This window comes from Myxocyprinus asiaticus, chromosome 31, assembly GCF_019703515.2.
Source record: "Myxocyprinus asiaticus isolate MX2 ecotype Aquarium Trade chromosome 31, UBuf_Myxa_2, whole genome shotgun sequence".
Taxonomy (NCBI): Eukaryota; Metazoa; Chordata; class Actinopteri; order Cypriniformes; family Catostomidae; genus Myxocyprinus; species Myxocyprinus asiaticus.
Window position 1 is genome coordinate 33710601 of NC_059374.1, and position 24736 is coordinate 33735336.

Here is a 24736-nt window from a genome sequence, read left to right on the forward strand (position 1 = left end):
TACTCACCCTCATGAGATTATGAGCCCATGTCTTCCTTTCTTCTGGATATCACCAAAAGATATATTTTAAAGAATGTCACAATCTGTGATTTCAGTACAATAGTTGTTGATATTGACTCACTTTAAAGCTTAAAAAGCACCCAAAAGTGTCATAAAATTAGTCCATGGGACACATGCATCATATTCCAAGTCTTCTGAAGAGATATGATCACTTTGTTTGATGAACAGACTGAAACTGAAGTTGTTATTCACTCTCAAACCATATTAAATCATCTACTCATGTAAACAGCGCTCAAATTCCAATATAGCGACGCATCATACTATTAAACCTCATTTGAGACACTCAAGAAACAGTAAGGTTTGATGTTACTGACATTTCGTGATATTTGATTTGGGCTCTGTATGCTGTACATGAGATGATCATTGATTTAATTTGGTTTAAGTGTGAATAACAACTTTAATTTCGGTCTGATCATCATACTAAGTAATCGGATGCCTTCAGAAGACTTTGACGTACAAGTCGCATGGACTACTTTGTTTGACACCTTTGGGTGAATTTTTGCTTTTTAAGCTTTAAAGTGAGTCACTGTCAACTGCTTTGGTATGGAATCCAGTGATTGCATCATTCTATAAAATATCTCCTTTTGTGTTCCGCTGTAGAATGATTGATGGTGATTAATTAATGACAGAATTTTATAACAATAAAAAAAGTCAGTTTGCTTTAAGCAAGGTGCTGGGAATCTAAGAGACTTTAACAGTGAATCTATTTCAATGCCTTTTCGTCTCTTTCTCACCCTCTCATCTAAAGAATCAAGCCTTTTGTTGAGCAAGGCCTCTGTTTTAGGAAAAGTGTTCTAAATCAGATCCTACAGCAAGCAGGGAATGAAGACTTTGGCTCCAAAGAGACTTTCCTGCATCTGAAAGCTGCTTTGGATCCAGGCTCTGGTTTCACTCCCTCTTTGGTCAAGTGATATATCAGGCTTTTTCTACCCTGGGAGTTTCTAATGGCAAGAACTGTTGGAGCTGTGGTAACACTATATCTCTAACAGGGGCGGAGGAAGAGAAAACCAGGAGCTTGAGTCTCAAAGTGATGCTTCATTCGGCAATAAATCCAACCAGCAACAAAGCAGGCAGGCAGCATTTAAGAGATGCCAACAAAAAAAACGTTAAAAATTCCATACGTTCAATGCAATATGGGGAAGGTTGACTGAAATCTTCAAAAAGAACAGCAGGACACGTCCTGTGCGCCACACTGTCTGGAAGACCCCACCTTTGTTGGAGCAAACTAAGAGCAAATGTACAGATCGACTACCCTCTCGAGTCGAGAGGTTAGTGGTATGGACTTCATAGAGTCAGAGGTGCCATTCAACAACTAAAAGCTCCCATCCCGCCGAGCTCTCCAACCGGCTGGATTCTGAGGGAGAGATGCTGAGGTAATGGTTTCCTTATGGGCTCCTGGCGCAAGAGTGATGGGCTGACAGAAGGTATGTTAAATATCTCCTGCTCTGACTACAACATCGGGACCCTGACCCCTTTGAAAGGAAAGGCTTAACAAGGGACTCGGAAGGTCAGCGAGATGTAATATGTCACTGGTATTTAGAAGAAAGACGATTACGGTGTGTTTACATGAGGTGGGGTTACAGAAAAACAATTTTTAGTCCAGAGGAGAGAATAATGTGGGAAGAGATTTTTATAAAAATAATCATTTCGAATTTGTGAACTATTTGACTTAATCTCTGCTGAATAAACAACCTAAACCAGATAAAGCTGGTTTGCTGGTTAGGCTGGTCTGTTTGCTAGTTTAAGAAGGTTTTGGGCACTGTTAAGCTGGAGACCAGCTGAACACCATCTTGGCCAGGCTGAGGTAACAACTAGACTAGCTTAACCCTCGTTCGGGTCATTTTTGACCCGGGAGAGGTAGATTATAATTTTTAAATACTACATTGTTTTTAGTATAGGAACCAAACTTTGTGACATTGCCAAGACTATCAAAATACACATAATAATTTTTAATTCAATTGATTAATAGATACGTATAACCATTTAAAAAAAAAAAAAAAGTTTTACACCTTTTGCGTTCGCGGCTCAATTTTCACTCGGGCACCAATTGTGGCTTGACACATGATATTATGTAGATTTTTTGGTACATCTATGAATACGATTTTTTCTTATAAACATTTCACTTACATTTAGCCTTTTTCTCATACTCTCTCACACACGTTTTTGCCCCTCACTGGGACTGCACCTCGTTTACAAACATGCTAACACACATACACATACAGTCACTCACAGACACATTCCTGTACAAAACAGACATGACAGATGCAACAAACAAACTAAATCAAAGGTACTACGGCCTAGAGGGGGTGTGGCAAGATTTTGTTCATGCACACATGGGGTTGAAAGAGGAAAATTTTCCACATTTTACTCTCCAGCCAGAGTAAACCAAGCTTGCAGCATACTCAGGCATCAACATTCAGCAGTTTATGCAAGTACAGAATAGATTTAGTTTAAAAACACAGTAAAGAAATATTAATGTTGTATACTTGAGTTGTTTTGTTCAGTTGTTTTGATGATGTTTAGTTGAAAAATAATATGTTGGTTTCATCACTTTTGACCACCAAGTTGTATTGAGCGATATATAAGTATATGTGATATGTGATGTATAAGTGATAGGAAATTCATTCAAATTACTTGTAATTATCACATTAGATGTTAATATAAATAGTATATTATGTTGTATTTAGATACAATTTCACAGAAATGTTGATGAAACATATGTCTTCAGATGTATCACACTGGTTTTGCTGTAGTTAATGTATATTTTGAAATGTCAAAGTATTTCCAAATTGTATAAAAAATGGTATATTAATAACTTTTATATTTGTCAGTTTACATGCCAAAAATATCAATAAATTTTTAGGCACTTTGCACCTGGAGACAAGCTTGTCCATAAGCTAAACCAGCAGAACACCAGCTTGGCCCAGCTGGGAGACCAGCTGGGAGACCAGCTAAAGCCAGCGAACACCAACGAACCAGCCAAGGTTGATTTAATGTGTTTTCGTTTTTTTTTTTTGCAGGAATTTTAAGGAAAATTTAGAATTTGCAAACTATTTGAATTGACTTCACATTCTGAGCATAGCTTGAAAAACTTTTCTTGCTGTTTTGTAAAAGATAAAAAAATATATATATATATATATTTTTTTATTTTATTTTTTTAGGTGGATGCCAATGGGACCCAGTTGTGTTTGTGATGTTTATTGTTTTTGCGATCAAAACAAATATTTAAGAAGCTCTTTGGAAGCATTTGCAATTAATTTATTATAAATAGAGTGTTGTGGTGCTCGACAACAACAATGCAGTGTAGCCAAAAGATACAAAGTGAAGGAGACAGAAAACAGCTTACCTGAGAGCATAACAACATAACTAGTTCCACCACTGAGGTGCTTGACTTCATGCACACCAGACCTGCGGGAGAACAGAGAGAAAAACAATGAAATCAAATAACTCTGCTTCACCATAAGTCACAAACACACGATACCAAAATAAACCATTGAGTTTGTTTGAAAAATCACTTTTTGCTTGTTTCTATATTTGTTTTGCCTGTGATGTGTCTCACATAATTATGGAAGTTCTGCATCAGCGAGAGGAAGTAAAGTGCACGCTGTTCACATGGTGTCTCAGAAATGTGTACAGGGATGATGAACTACATGCACTAAACCGTCCCAAACCTAATTATTTAGTCACAGAAATACCCAGACTAGTTTTTAGAAGAGTTATGTTTGAAGTTAAAATCGCTTGTCTGATGTTGTCTGTGCATTACGACTCAGATGGTGAACAGCTTTTGGGGTCACTGATAGTGTCTCTAGAGAGGTCAAAGGTCATCTCCTGCATGCCAGTGTCAGATCAAAAGCCAAGGCCATGGCCTCTCTCACATATTTTAACTTCTTGTTAGCATAGGATGGCACCGATCAAAGATGTACTGTAACCACATATTCATCATGATTGGATGGTCCAAATGTAAAATCTTTACTGAAAGATAATCTTAATATTGGGTGGGCCAATACATGGTGGTTACAGTGCTGGAAATCTGACTTATCAGTTCTATTTTTTCCACATAACAATATCTATGCGCCATTTTCTTAGAAGCAGATGTCATATTAGATTAATATGACAATATGACAGTGTAATTTTTTAAACAAAAAACCTGTTATTCATTAAATATAATGGAAGTAGAGTTGGTAAACCTCAATTGGCTATTATTGACAAATTTCTTTCTCTCTCAAACACACACACATTAAAATACAAACACAGCACATAGCTGACATGCATTGGTGGTCAGAGTGAGACAGAACTCTGATAAGAGTAAGATGATTTTGAGATATAGAGTTTATGGTTTATTATGGTTTAATGAGATTAGTGGAAGAATAATACATAAAATTGTGCATCTTATGGAGAAGTTTATTGTGCTATTACTTTTTTAAGCAATCGGACTCACGATTTTCAGCAGGCGAACGATAAAACAGGAAAAAAATCCAACTGAGTTGCATTAAAGGTGGAACCTGAGCAATATACAGTATAGGCACCAGAATATCATAGAGACTTGATGGTGGACTCTTTTAACTAGGGCCAGTAAACAACCGCTTAAAAAAAGCCATCCAAAACACCCTAGCAACCACAAAGCAACACACTCATAACACCTTCACTGAAAAGAATGCTTTAAGCATTTTTGTCTTGCTTTATAGTAAAAATATCTAAACATTTTTTGATTAAAATATCTAAAACAAGATAAATATACCTGAAAAGCAAAATAAAACTTTTAGATAATATATCTACATATATACCCATTGGCATACAGTATTTTTAAATATACATTGAAATATTTTTCTTATTTATTTAAGCATAAACCTCACAAATTTTATGTTAGAAAAATAAAATTAGTTTTAGACGCATTCTCTGAAAAAGTCTTAATATCTTATGCAAGTTTGCTCCTCAAGTAAATTTATCTTTGTTTAAGGATGTTTAGATATTTTTACTGGAAAAAAAGACAAATATACTGATTAAGAAAATACTTTTTGCAGAGTTAACAACCTCATAGTAACACCCTGGAAACCACCCTAAAGTGATTTTCACAAAACCTGTCAATAAAATGTCCTGATCATATTTAATCCCAATTTTATGTATTGTGACTAGTATTCTGAATTTAATCGCTGTCAGTCAGTTAATTTTTTTTTAATCACGATTAATCACATAATGGTTTTTTTTTTACTTTTTTTTTTATAGTTAATCACGGTTAATCACAAAAAAAACAAAACAATATGTAACAATAATTCTTTATTAACATTTTCCAAACAAAGCCTCAACAGTATAAAGATAGAAATGCCCTAAAATATCACCGAATCAAGTAATATTAAACTTTTCCCTAAGTCTAAGTGGGAGTTTGACTAATTGAAAGAACTAGTCTCCCCATGTTAATCAGCCAGCAGTCTGTGGCTATCCGCTTTGCTACAGCAATTGTGCAGCCGCATTCAAGATTCGCGTCAGGGCATCAATGCCAGTGTGAAGTGTCACTTTGAACTCCACGTGACAATAGCTTGCAAACAACGTCTGGTTCTGCATTTTCAGAATAGTTAAGACTTGACATGCTTCTGTGGTAATCAAATTGTGCATTACAGAGGCTGCAAAGTACAATATTCTTATCGCAAGTCCCATCTGGGCTTGTTTTGTACAACGAATAGCACTGACACGGGTGTTGTGTGTGTTTGTGGTGTGTGCGTCAGTGTTATGAGTCCAGGCAGACACATCGCAAAGGTTCCGTCCTACTCCGACCAGTGTTTATGCTGGTTTATGCTTTATTAACTGTAAATGCATTAATCACGATAAAGAAAAATGAACACGATAAACTTTAATTAATCACATGCGTTAACACGTTAACTTTAACAGCTCTAATTGTGACATTATTTTCAGGACACTTTTCACACTTTTTCACTATTTTCACATTTATCTGTATTACAGTAAAAAAGATGCAGTTGAACAATGATTTTCTACATTTATAAAAGCTAAAATGAGGTAGTGCCAAGGAAGTACTACTATGATGTATAAAAACATTACAGTTTAAATAATATATAATTTTTTCGCATTGCAGTAATGAAAATTGGTGGGTAAAATGTGCGTAACTGTCATGAAAATAATGGCACAATGTAAAAAATCCTAATGGCCCTAAAATAGGCTTCATTGTCTATATGGAAAATATATTTTCTTATTTGTGTCTTTTGATTTTGGAGTAAAATAGGGCCAGGACTTTTACTTGACAGGTTTCATAAGAATCAACCCCATAGCACTGTGGTGGCAAGTTTCGCACGGGCAACTACCACTCACATATTCATCGAAAAATCTAGAAGTCTTTGTCAAATTATAAAGCCCAATATTTAATAGGTATACACACAATCTTTGGTAAAACTGTCCTGTAAGTTGAGCTTTAAATTCAGCCCACTTCTCCCTAAGAGCTCATCTTGTCTAGTAACTAATTTAAACATCCTCTTCCATGAATGATTGCTCCTAAACCATTCAGTCCATTAAGTTATGACGGTAATATTTTAGAAGCCAAGAGTTCAAGTCCCAACACTCTCTCGGTCTCATTTATGAGGCTTAGATGGGGCCGTACATACAGTGATCCTACCTTACCCTGACCCTGATCTTGTGGCACCCCACCGGGGTCCCTCTTAAGGCAGGTGGCAGTCTGACCTCTGGCTCACGCTACTGGACAAACTAAATTCATTTTATAGAAACAGTAAGTCGCCTGGCTTTCCAGTTAAGCCCCACTGGTGTGAATGTGGCATTGTCCGAGGACTGTAGAATCACGGACTTGGGCAGTCAGCTCTCACAAGCAGTGCACTGTTCCGCCCAGGGGCCCTGCAAGTGTTGGGAAGCTGTCTTAGGGTGAACGGGGCATAATTGCCCCCTGTGAACAAGTGACTGGAGGGGGGCCGGCCAGGGGCTTGACCCCTGGTGCTGGGCCGGGTGATGGATGAAGGGTAATTATGGGTAAATAGGGCGCCTTTGCACCGGCGAACACTATTTCAGCTGTTCAGAGAGGTCGATGAAGAGAAGAAGGGAAGAAGGTGGGAAAACAGACATCTCTTATTCTGTTCATTGCCACGGGATGGGGTGATAGTGTTAACATACTGGACAAATTAATAAGGGGTGAAGAGTCATCTAGGAGGAAGTGGCTGTTATGTTTTTGGCCTTCATGCTTCTGGGTTTGTTTGGGGAGGGTTATCGTGGTTACTTACATGTACAGCCAATGAAATGGCTGCATGAGGATGCATGTAATTAGGGGTGTTTGCTAAGGCAAGCATGATTATTTATAGGGATTTGAATAAACACCTAAGTCTAAGCATTGAACTTCAGCATATAACATGTCCTGAACAATTTAAGCAAAGGACATGAACGTCACCTCAAATTGTGTGGGTTGTTGAGTAATGGTGTGTTATTACAGTTTCTAAAGTGACAACACTTTAAAATTTTTGCCTGTTGGACGATAAAATGGTTAAACTGAAATATTTGAAGAAGGGACTTTTACAATATTTAGGGACCAGAATATCATAGAGACTTAGGTGTGGGCTTTTTTTTTTTACTTGGGCCAGTAAGTAATCATAGCAACCACCCAGGACACAAAAGGAATTTTGCATGGGCAAACAGTACTCAACATTTCTTCTGAAGATGTAAAAATCTAGTCGAGTTAGGCTATAAAGGAAGAAAGGAAAACTCACAGAACACACAAACACACATATACACATTTTTATGACTAAAAATGGCAAAACTATTGAAAAGGAGGGAATAAAAACAAAGGTCATTTAAAACAGTACTGTATATATAAGGTTCAACCATGTACTCTATGAGAACTGTATTTTTGGCTGTTGAAGATGACCAGCCATGTCATTCAGGGAACATCACTGTTTGACTAATAAGGCCACGAAATCAACATTTTGCTGCTATTTTTCAGCCATCAACATTCACCGTGTGAAGCTTCCTAATGTGGAGAGGATTAAGTCTGACTACGAAGTTAAAGACATAAAATTGGCTGTTATAATTGTATAAAAAGGGCGTGAGTGCAGGGCAGAAAGTGTGTATGAGCATTTCTTTCATGAAATGGCTGCCTCAGCCATACACACACATATTTCCAACATGCTGTAATGCGGGGCTACATTAGTCTGAACAAACTGGCTTTGAGAAGTGAGAGGGTCGTACACTATGATTTGGCACTGAGGATTCAAGGTAGAAAAAAAAGCCACAAAACAGAGCCAGGAGTGTGAGTTCCTGTTCAAAGAAAGGTTGCCTTGCCATGTGCGAGAGATTCCAAAAGAGATTCCAAAAGTAGTTTTATGTACTTCAGAGCTTGCAAGTACAAACACACACACACACACACAAGGGTAGGAGGATACAAACACACTGAGAATGCACTAGATTAACTTTATACAATCTTACACATTAGTTCATACATCTATTTATTATACAGTCTTCGTATACAGTAGCTAGATGCTAATTCATGGAACAAATGGGAATATTGTTTCATGTAAAATTATTTGTACACAATCGCTGAAATACAGAAGGAAGGAATGAGACAGCCTAATTGCACAACATAACCTGCATGATGATAGAGGTACAGCAAACTGATCACATTGTGAATTTTGCAATAATTTGTGATCTGTCTGTGGTCACCAAAATTCAAATCACTGCCCCCAGTGGCGAAGCTGGAAGTGTTGTTGAATGCATGGGCATGTATGAGCTTCAGTTTCAAGGTTAAATGTCCACAGACTAGCGCCAAAAGCGAGATGTATTTTTAGCTGTAAATGCTGTAATATAATCAACAGGAAAGCATATTTTAACTCTACACCCTAACCTGAACCTAAACTTAACCATCAGTGGAGTACAAATACAATTTTAGAGCGAAAATGCAACCTCCAAATCGAGCTCACCATTGTTTATGTGAATTCATTTACTTCCTGTTTTGGTATCTCGGAAGCAGTGTTGGGTGTAATCCAATTGCAAAGTAATTAGTTACAGTAATCTAATTACTTTTAGTCAAAAGTAATATAATGCATTACATTTTAAATTATTTTAATCTGATTAGTTACAGACTTTAAATTAAAATATTTACTTTTAGGTACATTACTTGCGCTAAAGTAATATGTAAAAGACATTTAAAATATGAATTCATATGTATGTATGTTAGCATTACTGTGACAGCTGAATGGTTTGCGACAATGAATGAGGAGGAAATACAGACATTTTGAATTTGAGCGGAAAACCAAAAACATTTCTAGAAAAGTGATTTAGAAAGTAACTTATAAGTTCATTAGTAATGTGATTTTTTTTTATTTATTTTTTTTATGAAGTAATCAGTAAAGTATACTGGTTACATTTTAGAGAAGTAATTAGTCATTTGTAGTGGATTACTTATTTTGAGTAACTTACAAAATACTGCTCGGAAGTTGCACGTGCAGCGTGTTATAAAGGGCTAAAGGGAAATGTGTTCACACTAGCATAAAAATATTTGATGGGGGATGCCGCTTGTCAGTTATGCGACAGAATGTGTTCGATTTCAGAGTACATGAACTTTTGGAAGCAATATGTCAATTTCCCATGTGATCATGTTGTGCACAATGAAGTGAGAGAGAGAGAGAGAGAGAGAGAGAGAGAGAGAGAGAGAGAAAGAGAGAGAGAGAAACACTACTTCATCTGTACCTTCTATGAGCAGCTCTTGGCCGTGACTGCCCAGCAGAGTACGAGAGAGGAATGGAGCAAAGTCCACAAAGATCTCCCTCAGTAAGGGAGCCACTTTCTCCAGAGCTCGCTCCAGTTTGGTGGTGATACTGCATGGAGACAAAGCAAGTGAGAGCAATGTTAGAAACCAAAACATAAAAAGAGAAAGAAAGTGTGAAGTGTGTTGAGAGTGCTACTAAGCCCAATGATATCTAACCAGTAATAATCGTTGACATGTTTGTGGTACATCATTAAGGCACACAGGTGGACCAGGGCCGTTTCTAGGTTTAGGCGAACTAGGCGGTCGCCTAGGGCTCCACCTGCTGGGAGGGCGCAAAAGAGGAGGCCTCTGCCATACCACTCCCCACCCCCACACTCAATGAAAATGTTTTCAGTTTCCTAAGGTCAATCTTTGTTCAAAGTATGCTGTAATAATAGATAGCAAACGAAAACATGTTTTTGTGGACAAGATCTTACAGGAATATTCCGGATTCAATACAAGCTAAGCTCAATCGACAGCATTTGTGGCATAATGTTGATTACCACAACAATTTATTTCGACATATTCCCTCCTTTTCTTATTAAAAAAAAAAAAAGTTAATGGGGCCAATGTGTAAACGTTAAAATACTACTTATGGCTACAAAAGTGTAGCCATAAGATGTAAACAATTTGCGTGTTCACGTGTATTGAATGTGATAAAAATCGCTTACTAACCTTTCCTGTGTAAAGTTATATCCAATTTTACAACTTCGTTGCCATGACGATGTAATGCCGTAAACCCTGCAATCCAGCAAAAAACGACGATTTAAACAACTTTACAGCTCATTTAATACACAAGTTTTAACAGAAGAATTAATGTACATGCTTTTATAAATAAATAGGCTTCACATTTCTGTGACCTTGATTTTTGCTCTTTTATAAGAAAAGGAGGGACAAGTCAAATGTATTTTTGTGGTAATCAACATTATGCCAGAAATGCTGTCAATTGAGCTTAACTTGTATTAAACCCAGACATTTTTAAAAAGCCAAAAAGTAGAATGAAGCCTAATTCAATAGTTTAGTTAGAGAAAACCACACATTTAAAAGATACAGTTTTTATATGTTTTGTTTACTACTTTATGTTCTCTCTTGATTACTTGTTTCTGATTGGTCAATCAGAAATCAGCTTGGTGAAGAAAACAATAGTTGCTAGCTACAGTACATAGAGTTACAATACTATTTACAATTCTACATTTTGAATAATAGGGAAGCAAAGCCAATATTTTTGAGACTTGGGTACCACAATACTACCTTGGCACATAAATACCACATACAAATTTGCTTGCTTTGCTTGTCTTTCTATGTGAATTTGATGATAATTAGAAAATACTGCCTTTCCTCTTCTATACTTCTGTTGCGAATGACTTAACAGTGTCATAAAACTGTGTGAAAAATAATACGAAAAAAAGAATAATGAAACCGAATGAGACACAGTTAGCGACAGTGAACTAGCTCTCTTCTGCACTAGTGCGGGTTAGGCATCACAGTTTCTGCATCCAGACAGTTTCATCATTGACTTCACACTCCCAGTAAGTGCTGTCGGTTACTGCTGCCATGGCAACTGATTTGCGATTCCTGGCGCTATAGAAGAGCCACAAAGAGTGTGTACGTGTGTGTGCCTGAAGTGTAGAGGCCCCAGGAGAGCAAAAGAGAGAGCCGTACGCACACACCCACTTTCTCCTGTGTAGTCAAACAGTGGAGTGTCTGGGAGATGTCTGTCACAAAGCATTAGACAAGGTGAAGGGATGGAGCCCAGGTCAGCATGGTTTCCACACACTCCTCAAAACACCTACACACACTGATTTCTACATTAGCACTCGTGTAGCCCTCTCGGACAGCTTACACACATATAACACACACACACATACACGGTGGGCAGTGAGACAGGACAGGCGATATGTAAAGTGCGGAGAGACTTGTTTATCGCAGCAATAGCAAAATGTTCATCTCCCATTGCTCTAAACAAAAGAAAGGGAGATTGTCTGTAAACATGAAATAACAAAGCGCTGACCCCCTCTTGTGGTAATGATAATAAAATCTTGGCCCTTCCATGGCTGGATGAACAAACATAAACATAACTGCATCTGAGATGGCAGTGAAAATATTTCCCACATTGGAGAGTTTCGAGTACACTCAAAGTAATAAAGTTAGAGTGATTTTACCATGGTTAAAGGGTTAGCTCACCCAAAAGTGAAAATTCTGTCATCATTTACTCACCCTCATGTCATTGCAAACCATGAGGAGACATTTTGAAGTACGTTCAGATGCTGTTCTTTCCCAATGAAAGTGAATGGTGACTGAGGCTACATTATGCCTAATTACACCTTACGTTTTACATAAGAAAAAAAAAATAAAATCTCTGTTTTATGTGCAGCTGTATTGTGTTCTGTAGTTGCTATCGCTGTGGTGGACCTGGTTTTATATAAACAAACACATTTTCGCTTGAATGCCCCAATGTCGTGAGGGGATTGTGTGAACTGTTGCACTCATGCCCTATCATGAACGTGCACAGGAGATCAACGCACAGTGAACATTTTCACAAAATAATACATTAGATTTCGGTTTGTTTCACAGCAAACCTTATTATATGCTTTGATAACAATCATGAGTCTCATAAAATAATTTATTAGACTTCTGAATTATATTTTTGCATTTTTTAGAAGCTCGAAGAGGTGATCACCATAAACTGCCATTGTATGACATCACTGAGCATTTTTTCACAATTTCTCCCTTTGTGTTAAGAAAAAGAAAGAAAGTCATATAGGGTTATAACAACACGGGGTGAATAAACAATGACTGAATTTTCATTTTTGGGTGAACTAATCCCTTTATCCATTTGTGTTGGGACTACATGAATACCTTCTGTTGACATAACTGAAACAGGGCATGGGATATGTAGTTCCAAGCATGCTTTGCATAAGACATGATGCGAAGAGTAAAAATGTTGAAATTAAGTGTTATTTTATGTATTTTTGAGCAAGATGAGAAAAGTGGGAACCTTGATTGTGTTTAATGTTTAGATATTTTGGGTTTTAAAACCGATTCTACTGTAAAACGCTGGGTTAATATTGTGGTGAAGAGTGGAGATTTTGCTTAGGTTGAGGATGGGTACACACAAAACCTGCTGTATGTTGCTTTACTCAAGGAGCAATTTCTACTTAGCATTTAGCATGATAATGTATGCTATTGCTAGCTAAAAGTTAGTTAACTACCATAACCATATAACATAAATTAGTAATGTGACAAAAGTGTTATGTAAAACTGAAGAAAAGAATAATGTTAGGGACACAAATAAAATCACTTTGAGGCTTCTTATTTGGATACATTTAAAATAACTTTATTCCATTATGTTGAAATTAAGTGAACAAATTATGTTTTCTGGCAAATAATTAATGAACAAAACCAGTAGGAATAAATATGTTGATGTAACTTAATTGATTCATGTGGAACTGATGTACCTGTACATGATTAAATTATGAACTGTAAATTCAATGCATTTTTTTTTCCAGTGCAGAAAGACAGACAGACAGACAGAGACAGATAGATGGTTCACCTCATGCTCTCCATTGTGTCCTCAGGCATGGGAGCAACAGTCTGCACTGCAGGCAAATTCTTACTGGTGGCTCCTCCATTCACAAAGCTAGAGGAGGAGGATGTTGACGTGTCTGTGGCTCCTGTGAGACAAGACAGGAATCTCAGGTTAGAAACACAGATAATTACATACCGCAATGCACTGTGCACCATTATCCACACTCTAGTTGTAACAATACACATAAAACCTGTACCCGCACATGTGTTTGTAAAGCTGTTGATGACAAAGATATTAATCCTGACAACTGAAAACTGATGTCTCACCTGATCAGATCTGGCAGGTTGGCAAGAAGATGTCAATAGGGAAAAATCAGAGAATACAATTTTTTCTATGTGAAATAAATTGAAGGTAAAAAATGGTCTTGTAATTAAATTCAGACTACATTTTTGGTGCAAGAAACTTTATTAGTGGGGAAAAAACAATAAAAACAATAAGAGTGTAGAACTAGAGGGTCCGCCAATCATTGTTTGATCTCAAAGTAATTGTTGTGGGGGAAAAAGATAAAATATGCATTAACCAAAAATACAGTATTAAGTTCAAACAACTTGGTTCAATCAAACCAAAAGTTAAGAAGTTAGGTAGAAAGTTAAGCTAGTAAAATGTAAATGTAATGTAAAATGACACTGTACATCAAGAATTATTATTTTAATGGCTTTTTAAATGTAATGTAGCTTTAATGTAGCCTAAGCTTCATAACAAATTATGTAACTACACATTAATATGGTACAATACGAATGCTACAATAGGCAGGCATACAATGCAACACTCAATTATTATTTTATACAATGTGTAACAGGGCATTCCCGCATTGTCTATCTATACACCAAGGGGTCCTTGATCTGTAAAATGTTCTTAGACATTGTAAACAACACTCAGGGAACAATCTTGCTGTTCACATCCCAACCTGTTGGCAAACAAAACACCAGATGCACAAAAAATGCACAAAAATGTTAATCTCCAATCTTTCCAGTTTTTGGGCAGGTACCACAAAACTACAGAGCCATAAGCTTTAAGACACAAATCATCACTATTACTCTCTTCCCCCCTGTGAAAGCAAAGCACCATCTTACATTACTCTTATTTCTCTCTCTGTCAAACACACACTGTCCACAGAGTCCTGTGCAGCAGGGAGCCAGTGATAGATACATCACAGGAATGGACTGTCATCCTGTGAATCCACAAGCTGTCACAGGACATCTGAGGATGGGAAATCTATTACGCAGCCATCAATCGACTTGTCAGAGATGAGTGTCCTTCCATAAGCAAATACAACAAGCTGAGGGGAAATGCTGAGGGGCATGTTCTGATGATTTTTTGCTGTAAGGGCAGCTTGGCTCAATTCTACCTAAAACCAGATTACTTTCCCTGGTGCTTAAGCAGATCTGAATAAGGTATATAATATTCTTATCATAAAGAGTATTTTTGGTTGGTTCCTGTTGAGGCATTTGAACTTGGTTTTCAATCTCAAATAAATTAATTAATAATGAAAATGAACAGTAGAATTATTATTGGAAAATAATTTTGAGTAAAAATATGTTTCCAGGTCTTAGTGTGGGCATCAGCTGCCTCATACTGTATGTACACAAGTCAAAAGTTTAGACAACTCCTCCTAGAGCTTTCAAGCTACATGCACCAAACTTTGCACATACCTTCAGGCTGTTCTGACTTAAAGTGCTATATCTTTTCTAACTCTAATCTATTCTAATCTCATTAATATTTTCCACATTTAATAATAATAGTAAGATCAACAAAACTATCAAGTAACCCAAACGGAAGTATGGACAAAAATATTAAACAAAAAAAACTTATATTAAATCTTATATGCTTGCTTCCTCAAAGTAGACAGGCTTTGCCTAAATTACAGTTCGTCAGACATTCTCTCAACTAACTTTGAGGCATCCACCTGGGATGCTTTTTAAACAGTATTGATCCAATGAAAAACATCCAGTATATATATATATATATATATATATATATATATATATATATATATATGTATATATACACAGTTGTGCTCAAAAGTTTGCATACCCTGGCAGAAATTGTGAAATTTTGGCATTGATTTTGAAAATACAACTGATCATGCAAAAAACATTTTTTTTAAGGATAGTGATCATATGAAGCCATTTATCATCACATAGTTGTTTGGCTCCTTTTTAAATCATAATGATAACAGAAATCACCCAAATGGCCCTGATCAAAAGTTTACATATCCTGAATATTTGGCCTTGTTACAGACACACAAGGTGACACACACAGGTTTAAATGGCAATTAAAGGTTAATTTCCCACACCTGTGGCTTTTTAAATTGCAATTAGTGCCTGTGTATAAATAGTCAATGAGTTTGTTAGCTCTCACGTGGATGCTCTGAGCAGGCTAAATACTGAGCCTTGGGGAGCAGAAAAGAACTGTCAAAAGACCTGCGTAACAAGATAATGGAACTTTATAAAGATATCCAAAGCCTTGAAAATGCCAGTCAGTATGGTTCATTCACTTATTAAGAAGTGAAAAATTCGGGGATCTCTTGATACCAAGCCAAAGTCAGGTAGACCAAGAAAGATTTCAGCCACAACTGCCAGAAGAATTGTTCTGGATACAAATAAAAACCCACAGGTAACCTCAGGAGAAATACAGGCTGCTCTGGAAAAAGATGGTGTGGTTGTTTCAAGGAGCACAATATGACAATTCTTGAAAAAAAATGAGCTGCATGGTCGAGTTGCCAGAAAGAAGCCTTTACTGTGCCAATGCCACAAAAAGCCCGGTTACAATATGCCCGACAACACCTTGACACGCCTCACAGCTTCTGGCACACTGTAATTTGGAGTGATGAGACCAAAATAGAGCTTTATGGTCACAACCATAAGCGCTATGTTTGGAGAGGGGTCAACAAGGCCTATCGTGAAAAGAATACTCACTGATGTTTTGGGGGTGTGTGAGCTCTAAAGGCACAGGAAATCTTGTGAAAATTGATTGCAAGATGAATGCAGCATGTTATCAGAAAATACTGGCAGACAATATGCATTCTTCTGCACGAAAGCTGCGTATGGGACGCTCTTGGACTTTCCAGCACGACAATGACCCTAAGCACAAGGCCAAGTTGACCCTCCAGTGGTTACAGCAGAAAATGGTGACGGTTCTGGAGTGGCCATCACAGTCTTCTGACCTTAATATCATCGAGCCACTCTGGGGAGATGTCAAACGTGCGGTTCATGCAAGACGACCAAAGACTTTGCATGACCTGGAGGCATTTTGCCAAGACAAATGGGCAGCTATACCACCTGCAAGAATTTGGGGCCTCATAGACAACTACTACAAAAGACTGCACGCTGTCATTGATGCTAAAGGGGGCAATACACAGTATTAAGAACTAAGGGTATGCAGACTTTTGAACAGAGGTCATTTCATTTTTTTCTTTGTTGCCATGTTTTGTTTTATGATTGTGCCATTCTGTTATAACCTACAGTTGAATATGAATCCCATAATAAATAAAAGAAATATGTTTTGCCTGCTCACTCATGTTTTCTTTAAAAATGGTACATATATTACCAATTCTCCAAGGGTATGCAAACCTTTGAGCACAACTGTATATATATATATATATACACACATACAGTTCTGTGCAAATGTTTTAGGCACTTAAGATGTTTCACAAAAACATTTGTCTTAAGATGGTATTTTCAGCTTTAATGTGTCAATAGGAAGAAAATACATTTTAGACTCCAAAACATTACTTTTGCAAATAGAAAAGATTAAAATAGAAGAACAGGGCACTCTGCAAGAGATGGCATTGCCCCTACAGAGCCCCCCACAGAACATCGAGTCAGTCTGGGATTACATGAAGAGACAGAAGCAACTGAGACAGCCTAAATAGTTAGAAGAACTGTGGTGAATTCTCCAAGAAGCTTGGTACATCCTATCTGCCAACAACCAAGAAAAACTGTGCCCAAGTGTACCTAGGAGAATTGGGGCTGTTTTAAAGGCAAAGGTGGCCACACCAAATATTGATTTAGCTTTTTATGTTTATTGGACTTTGTTTGATGTTAATTGATAAATGAAAACTATTTATGTCATTATTTTTGAAGACATCCTCACTATGCAACATTTTTCACATGTGCCTAAAACTTTTGCACAGTACTGTATATATATATATATATATATAAAATTAAAATAATATTATTAATTATAATATAATTCAAATGTTGGTTTTGTGAAGAAATTAATAGGTAGGCACAATGTATATTTGTCTACATATACATTTAATTCAAGAATTTAAGCATAAGCCTTTAGATCATTATATTTTCAAGGTCATGAGAAACATTAATTGAATCAAGTGTCCAAACTTCATTACATACAATTTCACACAGATCCTATATTAAACTGCAGCCATTATAATGTTTTTTGTGAAATCTGGATCCATTAATTTCACTCTAGCTGCTAAAGTGACGCAGAGGACCCTCTAGTGCAGGAGGACCTCTAGTGGATAAACCGCTTGTTTGTAAATCTAATTTCCTGATTCCAAAATGGTTTCAGTTATTTTAGGAATGGCAGATTTAATTATTCTAGGAATAGCAAAGTAGAGCATGCATTTCAGTTGTAATCCACTTAAGCACTGCCACATTCAAATTAACGTCTCATTAATGACACAGGGAGCGGTTGTTACCAATACTTCTGCAATTGAGAAGAAAGTCAGCATAGTAAACAGCATTCCAGCAGAGGTTACTCAGAACAACGTATCAGAACTGTTGAACAGAGAGATGAGAGGTCTGTTTATCAATAGAAAGGTGAGATTATGTTTACCTGTAGTGTTGATCATGCTCTTGGGTGTAGTTGATGCAGCAGCAAAGATGTTTGGGGTGCTACCAGAGGCCAAGGCACTGCTGGAGCCAGAACTCCCCACTGTGTTCACCATCAGAGGCTTCTTGGCCTGTACCACCACACTCCTGTTCGAGAAAGGAACAAGAGGTTGTAGACAAACTCTTTGAGTTTACTTTGGATTCAAGTGATTCGATGGAGCAGGCAAAATTTCCTCGCAACCTGGGCAAAATAAGAGGTATGATCCATTCCATATCCTTCTGCAGAATAATATGCCACTTTGTAGTAGTGCCAAAAGTGTGTTCACACTGACAAATGCAAAGAGACATAGTGTACTATGAGTACCTCAATGGTAAAAGCTTTCCTTATGTACCAGAAGGGGAGGGAATATCAGGCCATGGTGCTAGCCAGACAAAAAAATTGTGAAGATGGTGAATGTAGCCAAAACTTTTGTTGAGAAGACAACACCTTACAAACATGAGTTGAATACTTTACCATCGTCCAAATTTGTATGATTCCTTGAAATAGGCAAAAAGCCATTTTTGGGCACATATATCGAACATGGACTCAGGATAGCTAATGTGCTAAAGCTAGTGACAACAACAAAAGAGAGGCTGTGCATTTCAAATGTCATTTCCCTCAACTGAAAATATGTGAATGCCTTTTATGTAGTAAAAAAGAATAATACCCTTTGAAAATATATACACTTGATGGCCAAATACACATGGTGTTTAAGTGTACAGTGGCAAGAAAAAGTATGTGAACCCTTTGGAATTAGTTGGTTTTTTGCATGAATTGGTCAAAATGTGATCTCATCTTCATCAAAGTCACACTTATATATAAACACAATGTTCTTACGCTAACATCACACAAACAATTATAATCATTCATGCCTTTATTGAACGCATCTCATTAAACATTCACAGTGCTGTGGAAAACGTTAACCCTTGGATTTAATAACTGGTCGATTCTCCTTTGGCAGCAATAACCTCAACCTGCATTTCCGGTAGCTGCAGATTAGATCTGCACAGCGTTCAGAAGGAATTTTGGACCATTCTTCCATACAGAACTGCTCAATGATGGCAAGTGGTCCAGGCCCAGAAGCAGCACCAGATCATGATGCTCCCTCCACCGTACTTCACCGTTGGGATGATATTTTCATGAAGGTATGCAGTGCCATTTTTACGCCATACGTATTTCTGCATTTTCTTCCCAAACATTTCAACCTTAGTTTCATCAGTCTACAAAACATTTTCCCTGTAGCCATGGACACCATGCCTGTTTAATGTGTTCTGTATAGTAGACTCATAAACAGAGATGTTAACCAGTTCCAATTATTCCTTCAAGTCTTTAGCAGTAACTCTAGGGTTCTATTTTTACCTCATTGAGCATTCTGTAGTGTGTCCTTTGAGTCATCTTGGCTAGATGGCCACTTCAAGGGAGAGTAGCCACATAATTAAATCATCTCCATTTATAGACAGTTTGTCTAAATGCGGACAGATGAATATCTAAGCTCATCGAGATAACTTTTTAACCCTTTCCAGCTTTATAAAAAAAAGCAACAATTCATGATCGTAGGTCTTCTGAGATCCCTTTTTTGCGAGGCATGGTCTGCGTCAGCAGATGCTTCTTGTGAATAGCAATCTCAAAATGTTTGAGTGTTTTTTTATAAGTAAAAGTAGCTCTAACCCACACCTCCAATCTTGTTTCATTAACTGGATGCCAGGTTTGCCAGTTTCTGACTTTAATTAGCTTTTTTTGACGTCATTAGCCTAGGAATTCACATACTGTTTCCAACCTACACTGTGAATGTTTGAATGATATATTCAATATGTATAAGAACAATACAATGATTTGTGTGTTATTAGTTAAAATAGATTGTGTTTGTTCATTATTGTTACTTCAAACCAGATTTTAAGACAAATCTATACATAAATGCAGGTAATTCCAAAGGGTTCACATACTTCACGTAAGCTTTCAAATTCCACAAGAGTGGAAAGAAGCAAATGTAACAAAGCAAAATAAAACAGTCAAGGAATGTTGTCCTGCAACAATAAATATGCATGATTGCTTGTGAAATCAGTTGATTAAACCAGAGGGAGATTGACAGGAGTTTTCTGGGTGTGAGTACCCAGATTGAATGGTAGCAGTGGCAAGTGAAAGACCAGCAGGCAAAGTAAACATCCTGTTCTACAGCTGGTGTGCACTCAGTTCCTTTTCTCACACTGGGCCAAATGTACAAAACAGTCAGACAGGACAAACAAACAATAAAATCAAAAGCAGTGGCTGCTGGGTTTTGGGTATGTTTCTCTTTTCTGCTGTTTGTCCTGTGCTGTGCTAACACAATGTCAAACTTGGAACTCAGTTCATCAAGAGATATTTTCCAGGTGTGTTGCAAAAATTGTCTGCTTGGAGTGCATGTTTTAAGGGTTTCACCTTAACCCTCATTTTCTGCTGAGGTTGACTTTAATGTTTGGGGTTTCAGAGAGTGTAAAAGTAATAATAGTAATTACAAAATTAACCTCTTATCTTTTAATATATTTCTTTGACCTAATCAAAACCCAGCTGACAGATATTAACCCTCTGTTGTATCACAAATAGGCATCCTGGTCTCATAGAATCATGTTACTACACCAACATTTTGGCAAAATTATTTTTACGTGGCTCATTGTACAGATTGCAGCAGTTTCCTGGTTAAATGAACACTAGAGGTGCTACAACAACAATGATTTTATTAACTTTTACTCAAATTGTGAGTAAAAAGGACAAATATCCATTGATAAAAATGTTTTCACTCTGTTTCTCAAACAATGCTATCTATACTCCAGGCAATAGAGCTTAACATTTGCATTAAATTATCAAACTACAATTACAAGCTTTTTTAAGTGTGATCATGTTGTGTTGTAGCTTAACTGATAGAGCATTGCAGTTGGGATGCGAAGGACTGGGGTACGAGTCAAGAAAAACACAAGTTGACATAAAAGCCAAAAGTGTCATAGAAGCACCACAAAATGTGGTTGCTTCAGCAGTTGCATTTTTCATATCACATTTGCTTTTATGACACTATCGGTTTTAGGTTTAAAGTTTAGGGTAGGGAGGTATGTTTTGTTGATTTAAACATCTATGGAGCCTTAACCTTAAAACATGTGTTTGGGAGAAAATGTTACTTTCTTTTTGCGCCACACAGTGGACATTTCACCTCGGAACTGCCTTGGTAAATGGCTAGACTGAACAATGTAATGTTGTTTTGTGAAAATGTCAGTGTTACTGCTATCCAATATAGTAACATTGCTGTTTGGGGTTAATTTGACCCTGAAGAAATAAACAATTGTTCAAAAATAAAAATTCAAATAGACAGTTTGCAGGAGTGAATTGCAACAATGTATACACCAATCAGGAATCATCTTTTATACCAGGGGTCTTTGACACCCCAAACATACATCGATCAGCCACAATATTAAAACCACCTGCCTAATATTGTGTAGGTCCCCCTCGTGCCGCCAAAACAGCGCCAACCTGCATCTCAGAATAGCATTCCGAGATGTTATTCTTCTCACCACAATGTACAGAGCGGTTATCTGAGTTACTGTAGACTTTGTCAGTTTGAACCAGTCTAGCCATTCTCTGTTGACCTCTCTCATCAACAAGGCACTTCCGTCCACAGAACTACCGCTCACTGGATGTTTTTTTGTTTTTGGCACCATTCTGAGTAAATTCTAGAGGCTGTTGGGCGTGAAAGTCCCAGGAGATGAGCAGTTACAGAAATACTCAAACCAGTCCATCTACACAATATAAGGCAGGTGGTTTTAATGTTGTGGCTGATCGGTTTATATTTTTCACTGAGGATGTTTGATGCATTTCATCAAGTTAAAATTTTATTTATAATCAGTTCTCAGAATATTATGAAAAGTCATGAAATATCAATGTGATACTTAAATGTTAAGTATGATTTCTGAGATATTAATATGGCCTTGGGGTCTCTCAAACCCCAAACAGAATGTTAAAATACATTTAAAAAAATAAATAAATAAATAAAAACATCCTGTTGCAGGAACAATGCCTAAATTACAATATCAGAAACATTCTTGTCATGTAGCCTTGTTTGACACTCCCAACATTGGCCAGCTGTAGTCTGCTGAAAGCTAATTGAAGAAATAGTCTCTAAATATAGCTGCTAAACATATTAAATCATTAAGAAAAGGGCCTTAATATACTAATCAACTTAAGTATGGCAGCATGAATTATGTTTATGGTTTTCCTGGTTATTTATAGCCACAGCAGAAAATCACATGATTTCCAGAGGTGATGGAATGAGATGAAAATAGTACTCAAGATGAGCAGGATCACAAGTTTGCATTAAACTCTTGACCTTACCAGTAATCATCTGTATGTCTTCACAGATATTTTGAGGGCTACACAAATTCATGGAAACCTGTCTGATAGCAGGAGAGGATTAGTTTGATATTATACACATGGCAAAGTCACTCTTGTTTTCTTATCACGACTTAACGTGACTCTAGGGATTGTGATGTTGGCTGATACAGAGATTTGCTTGGATGATGTAGCGCAGATCTGGTCCTAATGTCACCTGCTAAGCCTCTTGCTCAGACCACTCGAACATCATTAGAGCACTTGTCTGGGATACTGCGTCTCGTCCCAAAGGCACTCTCTATTTAACATGGCGCCGTGACACAGAGCATCGCTCTCAGATCGCATGTGAGGAAGCAAAAACATTCAGTGACACATGCTTCCCCTTAAGCATTACAATGGAGCATAACAGAGCCTTAAAATCATACATGTGCTCCATTGTCTGTATGACATATGAGGAGTTATATTTGTAGATGTAAATACATAAGTTACTGTCTTAGAATATTTTTTGAAATCTTTTTAGCCTCATATATTTAGCATGAAAACATGTCATTGAGTGTATTAAGAGGAACACGGACATATCTTGCAATCAAATAGAGATTGAATAGAGCAGTGTAATTGCATGTGTAATTACTGAGTAATATAATTGAACAACATGTACTTAAAGTAATCCTTCACCCAAATATGAAAAATTAATTCTAAACTTTCTTTATTCATCTATGCTAATATTATTCTATTTTTTTTTCCATGTCTCGGGATTCATATCCCGATGTTACCAGAGCTGGCCAGATCCAGCTCCGTTCCTGCTTGGTGTTGGACTCCACTGCTACGTGTCGCTGAGTGATGACGACAAACTACAGCTAGCCAGACATCACTTTGGTCTTTTGACTTCAGAGGATGAACTGATGCCAACTCCAACTGTAAGACATCGGATACATCATATGCCACTGCCTGAACCTTGGATTTAGGATGGACTCCACCGAACCTCACCGAAATGACCTACCGGTTTTTATTTTTTTTATTTTTTTTTTATTTTATTTTAAACACTGGACCCTAACGCTTACTTAATTGACATATTTTAAACTCTGACTTAAATAACTAATATTGGCATTATATTCATGTTGTTTCGCCAGAGGGGAACTGGCCCCCACAGTGAGTCTCCCAAGGTTATTTTTCTCCATGAACCAACATCTTATGGAGTTTTGTGTTCCTTGCCACAGTCACCTTCAGCTTGCTCACAGGGGTTCTAAATACAATTATTATTTATTTAATTTTTATACACAATTTACAATCATATTTAATCATACTACTCAATAATCACTCTAAGACTTTATAGATATTACAGTTTCATTTTTTCTTTTTTTTTTTTTTTAATTCATGATTTCCTGTAAAGCTGCTTTGAAACAATGTGTGTTGTGAAAAGCGCTATACAAATAAAAACTGACTTGACCTGACTCTTTATTCTGTAAAATAAAACAAATAAAAAAATAAGAATGTTCTTGCTGCTCTTGATACAACAAAATTATCCAAAAGATGCAATAATGACAACAAAAAATAACATAAAATAAAAAAAATAAAATAAATAAAAACAGTCATTTTGAACTATGCAATATATTCCAAGTCTTCAGAAGCCATATGATAGCTTTGTGCAAGGAACAGTCTTATAATTATTTATTTTCTAAATTTCTCCTTTGTTTTCCACCAAAAAAAAAAAAAAAAAACAAAACAAAAAAAAAATATATATATATATATATATAGGTTTGAAATGACAAATACAAGTATAGTAATTATTTTTATTTATATGTAATATTTCTAACTTATCAATGTAATGTGTTAATACTGTATATTACCATACATTCTAATTACAATGACTAAAATATAAAATATTCAATATTCAGCCTTAGCTTGGATCTGATCAGTTAGCACTTATCAGGACAGTTTTGAGCAAGACTGTCAAAGCTATGCTTTATTGCCCTGTACACTATTTAGTGCTCATAACATCTCAGCTTCTTTCATGTACAGTGCTGTGAAAAAGTATTTTCCCCCCATCCTGATTTCTTCTGTTTTTGTTTATATTTCATACCAAATTAACATAACATAAAACAAAGGCAATCTAAGTAAACACAAAATACAGTTTTGAAATAATAATGTTTTTTTAT

At 36.7% G+C, this 24736-nt stretch overlaps 1 protein-coding gene and 1 long non-coding RNA gene across 2 annotated transcripts in view; one reads left to right on the top strand and one right to left on the bottom strand.

Moving 5' to 3' along the window:
- LOC127422243 (neurobeachin-like) overlaps window positions 1–24736 on the bottom strand; it is a 382851-nt gene that overhangs the window by 172193 nt on the left and 185922 nt on the right. The window contains exons 30-33 of the mRNA XM_051665603.1: window positions 18195–18337; window positions 13359–13479; window positions 9748–9875; window positions 3407–3468 (exon numbers count right to left, since the gene is read on the bottom strand). Coding sequence (XP_051521563.1) covers window positions 3407–3468; window positions 9748–9875; window positions 13359–13479; window positions 18195–18337 — 454 coding nt within the window. The remainder of the gene's footprint in view (window positions 1–3406; window positions 3469–9747; window positions 9876–13358; window positions 13480–18194; window positions 18338–24736) is intronic.
- On the top strand, window positions 1156–24012 carry LOC127422245 (uncharacterized). Its single transcript, XR_007894145.1, has 6 exons — window positions 1156–1484; window positions 13384–13504; window positions 14511–14788; window positions 18225–18447; window positions 19192–19375; window positions 23357–24012. It is a non-coding gene; the product is annotated as an uncharacterized LOC127422245 (long non-coding RNA).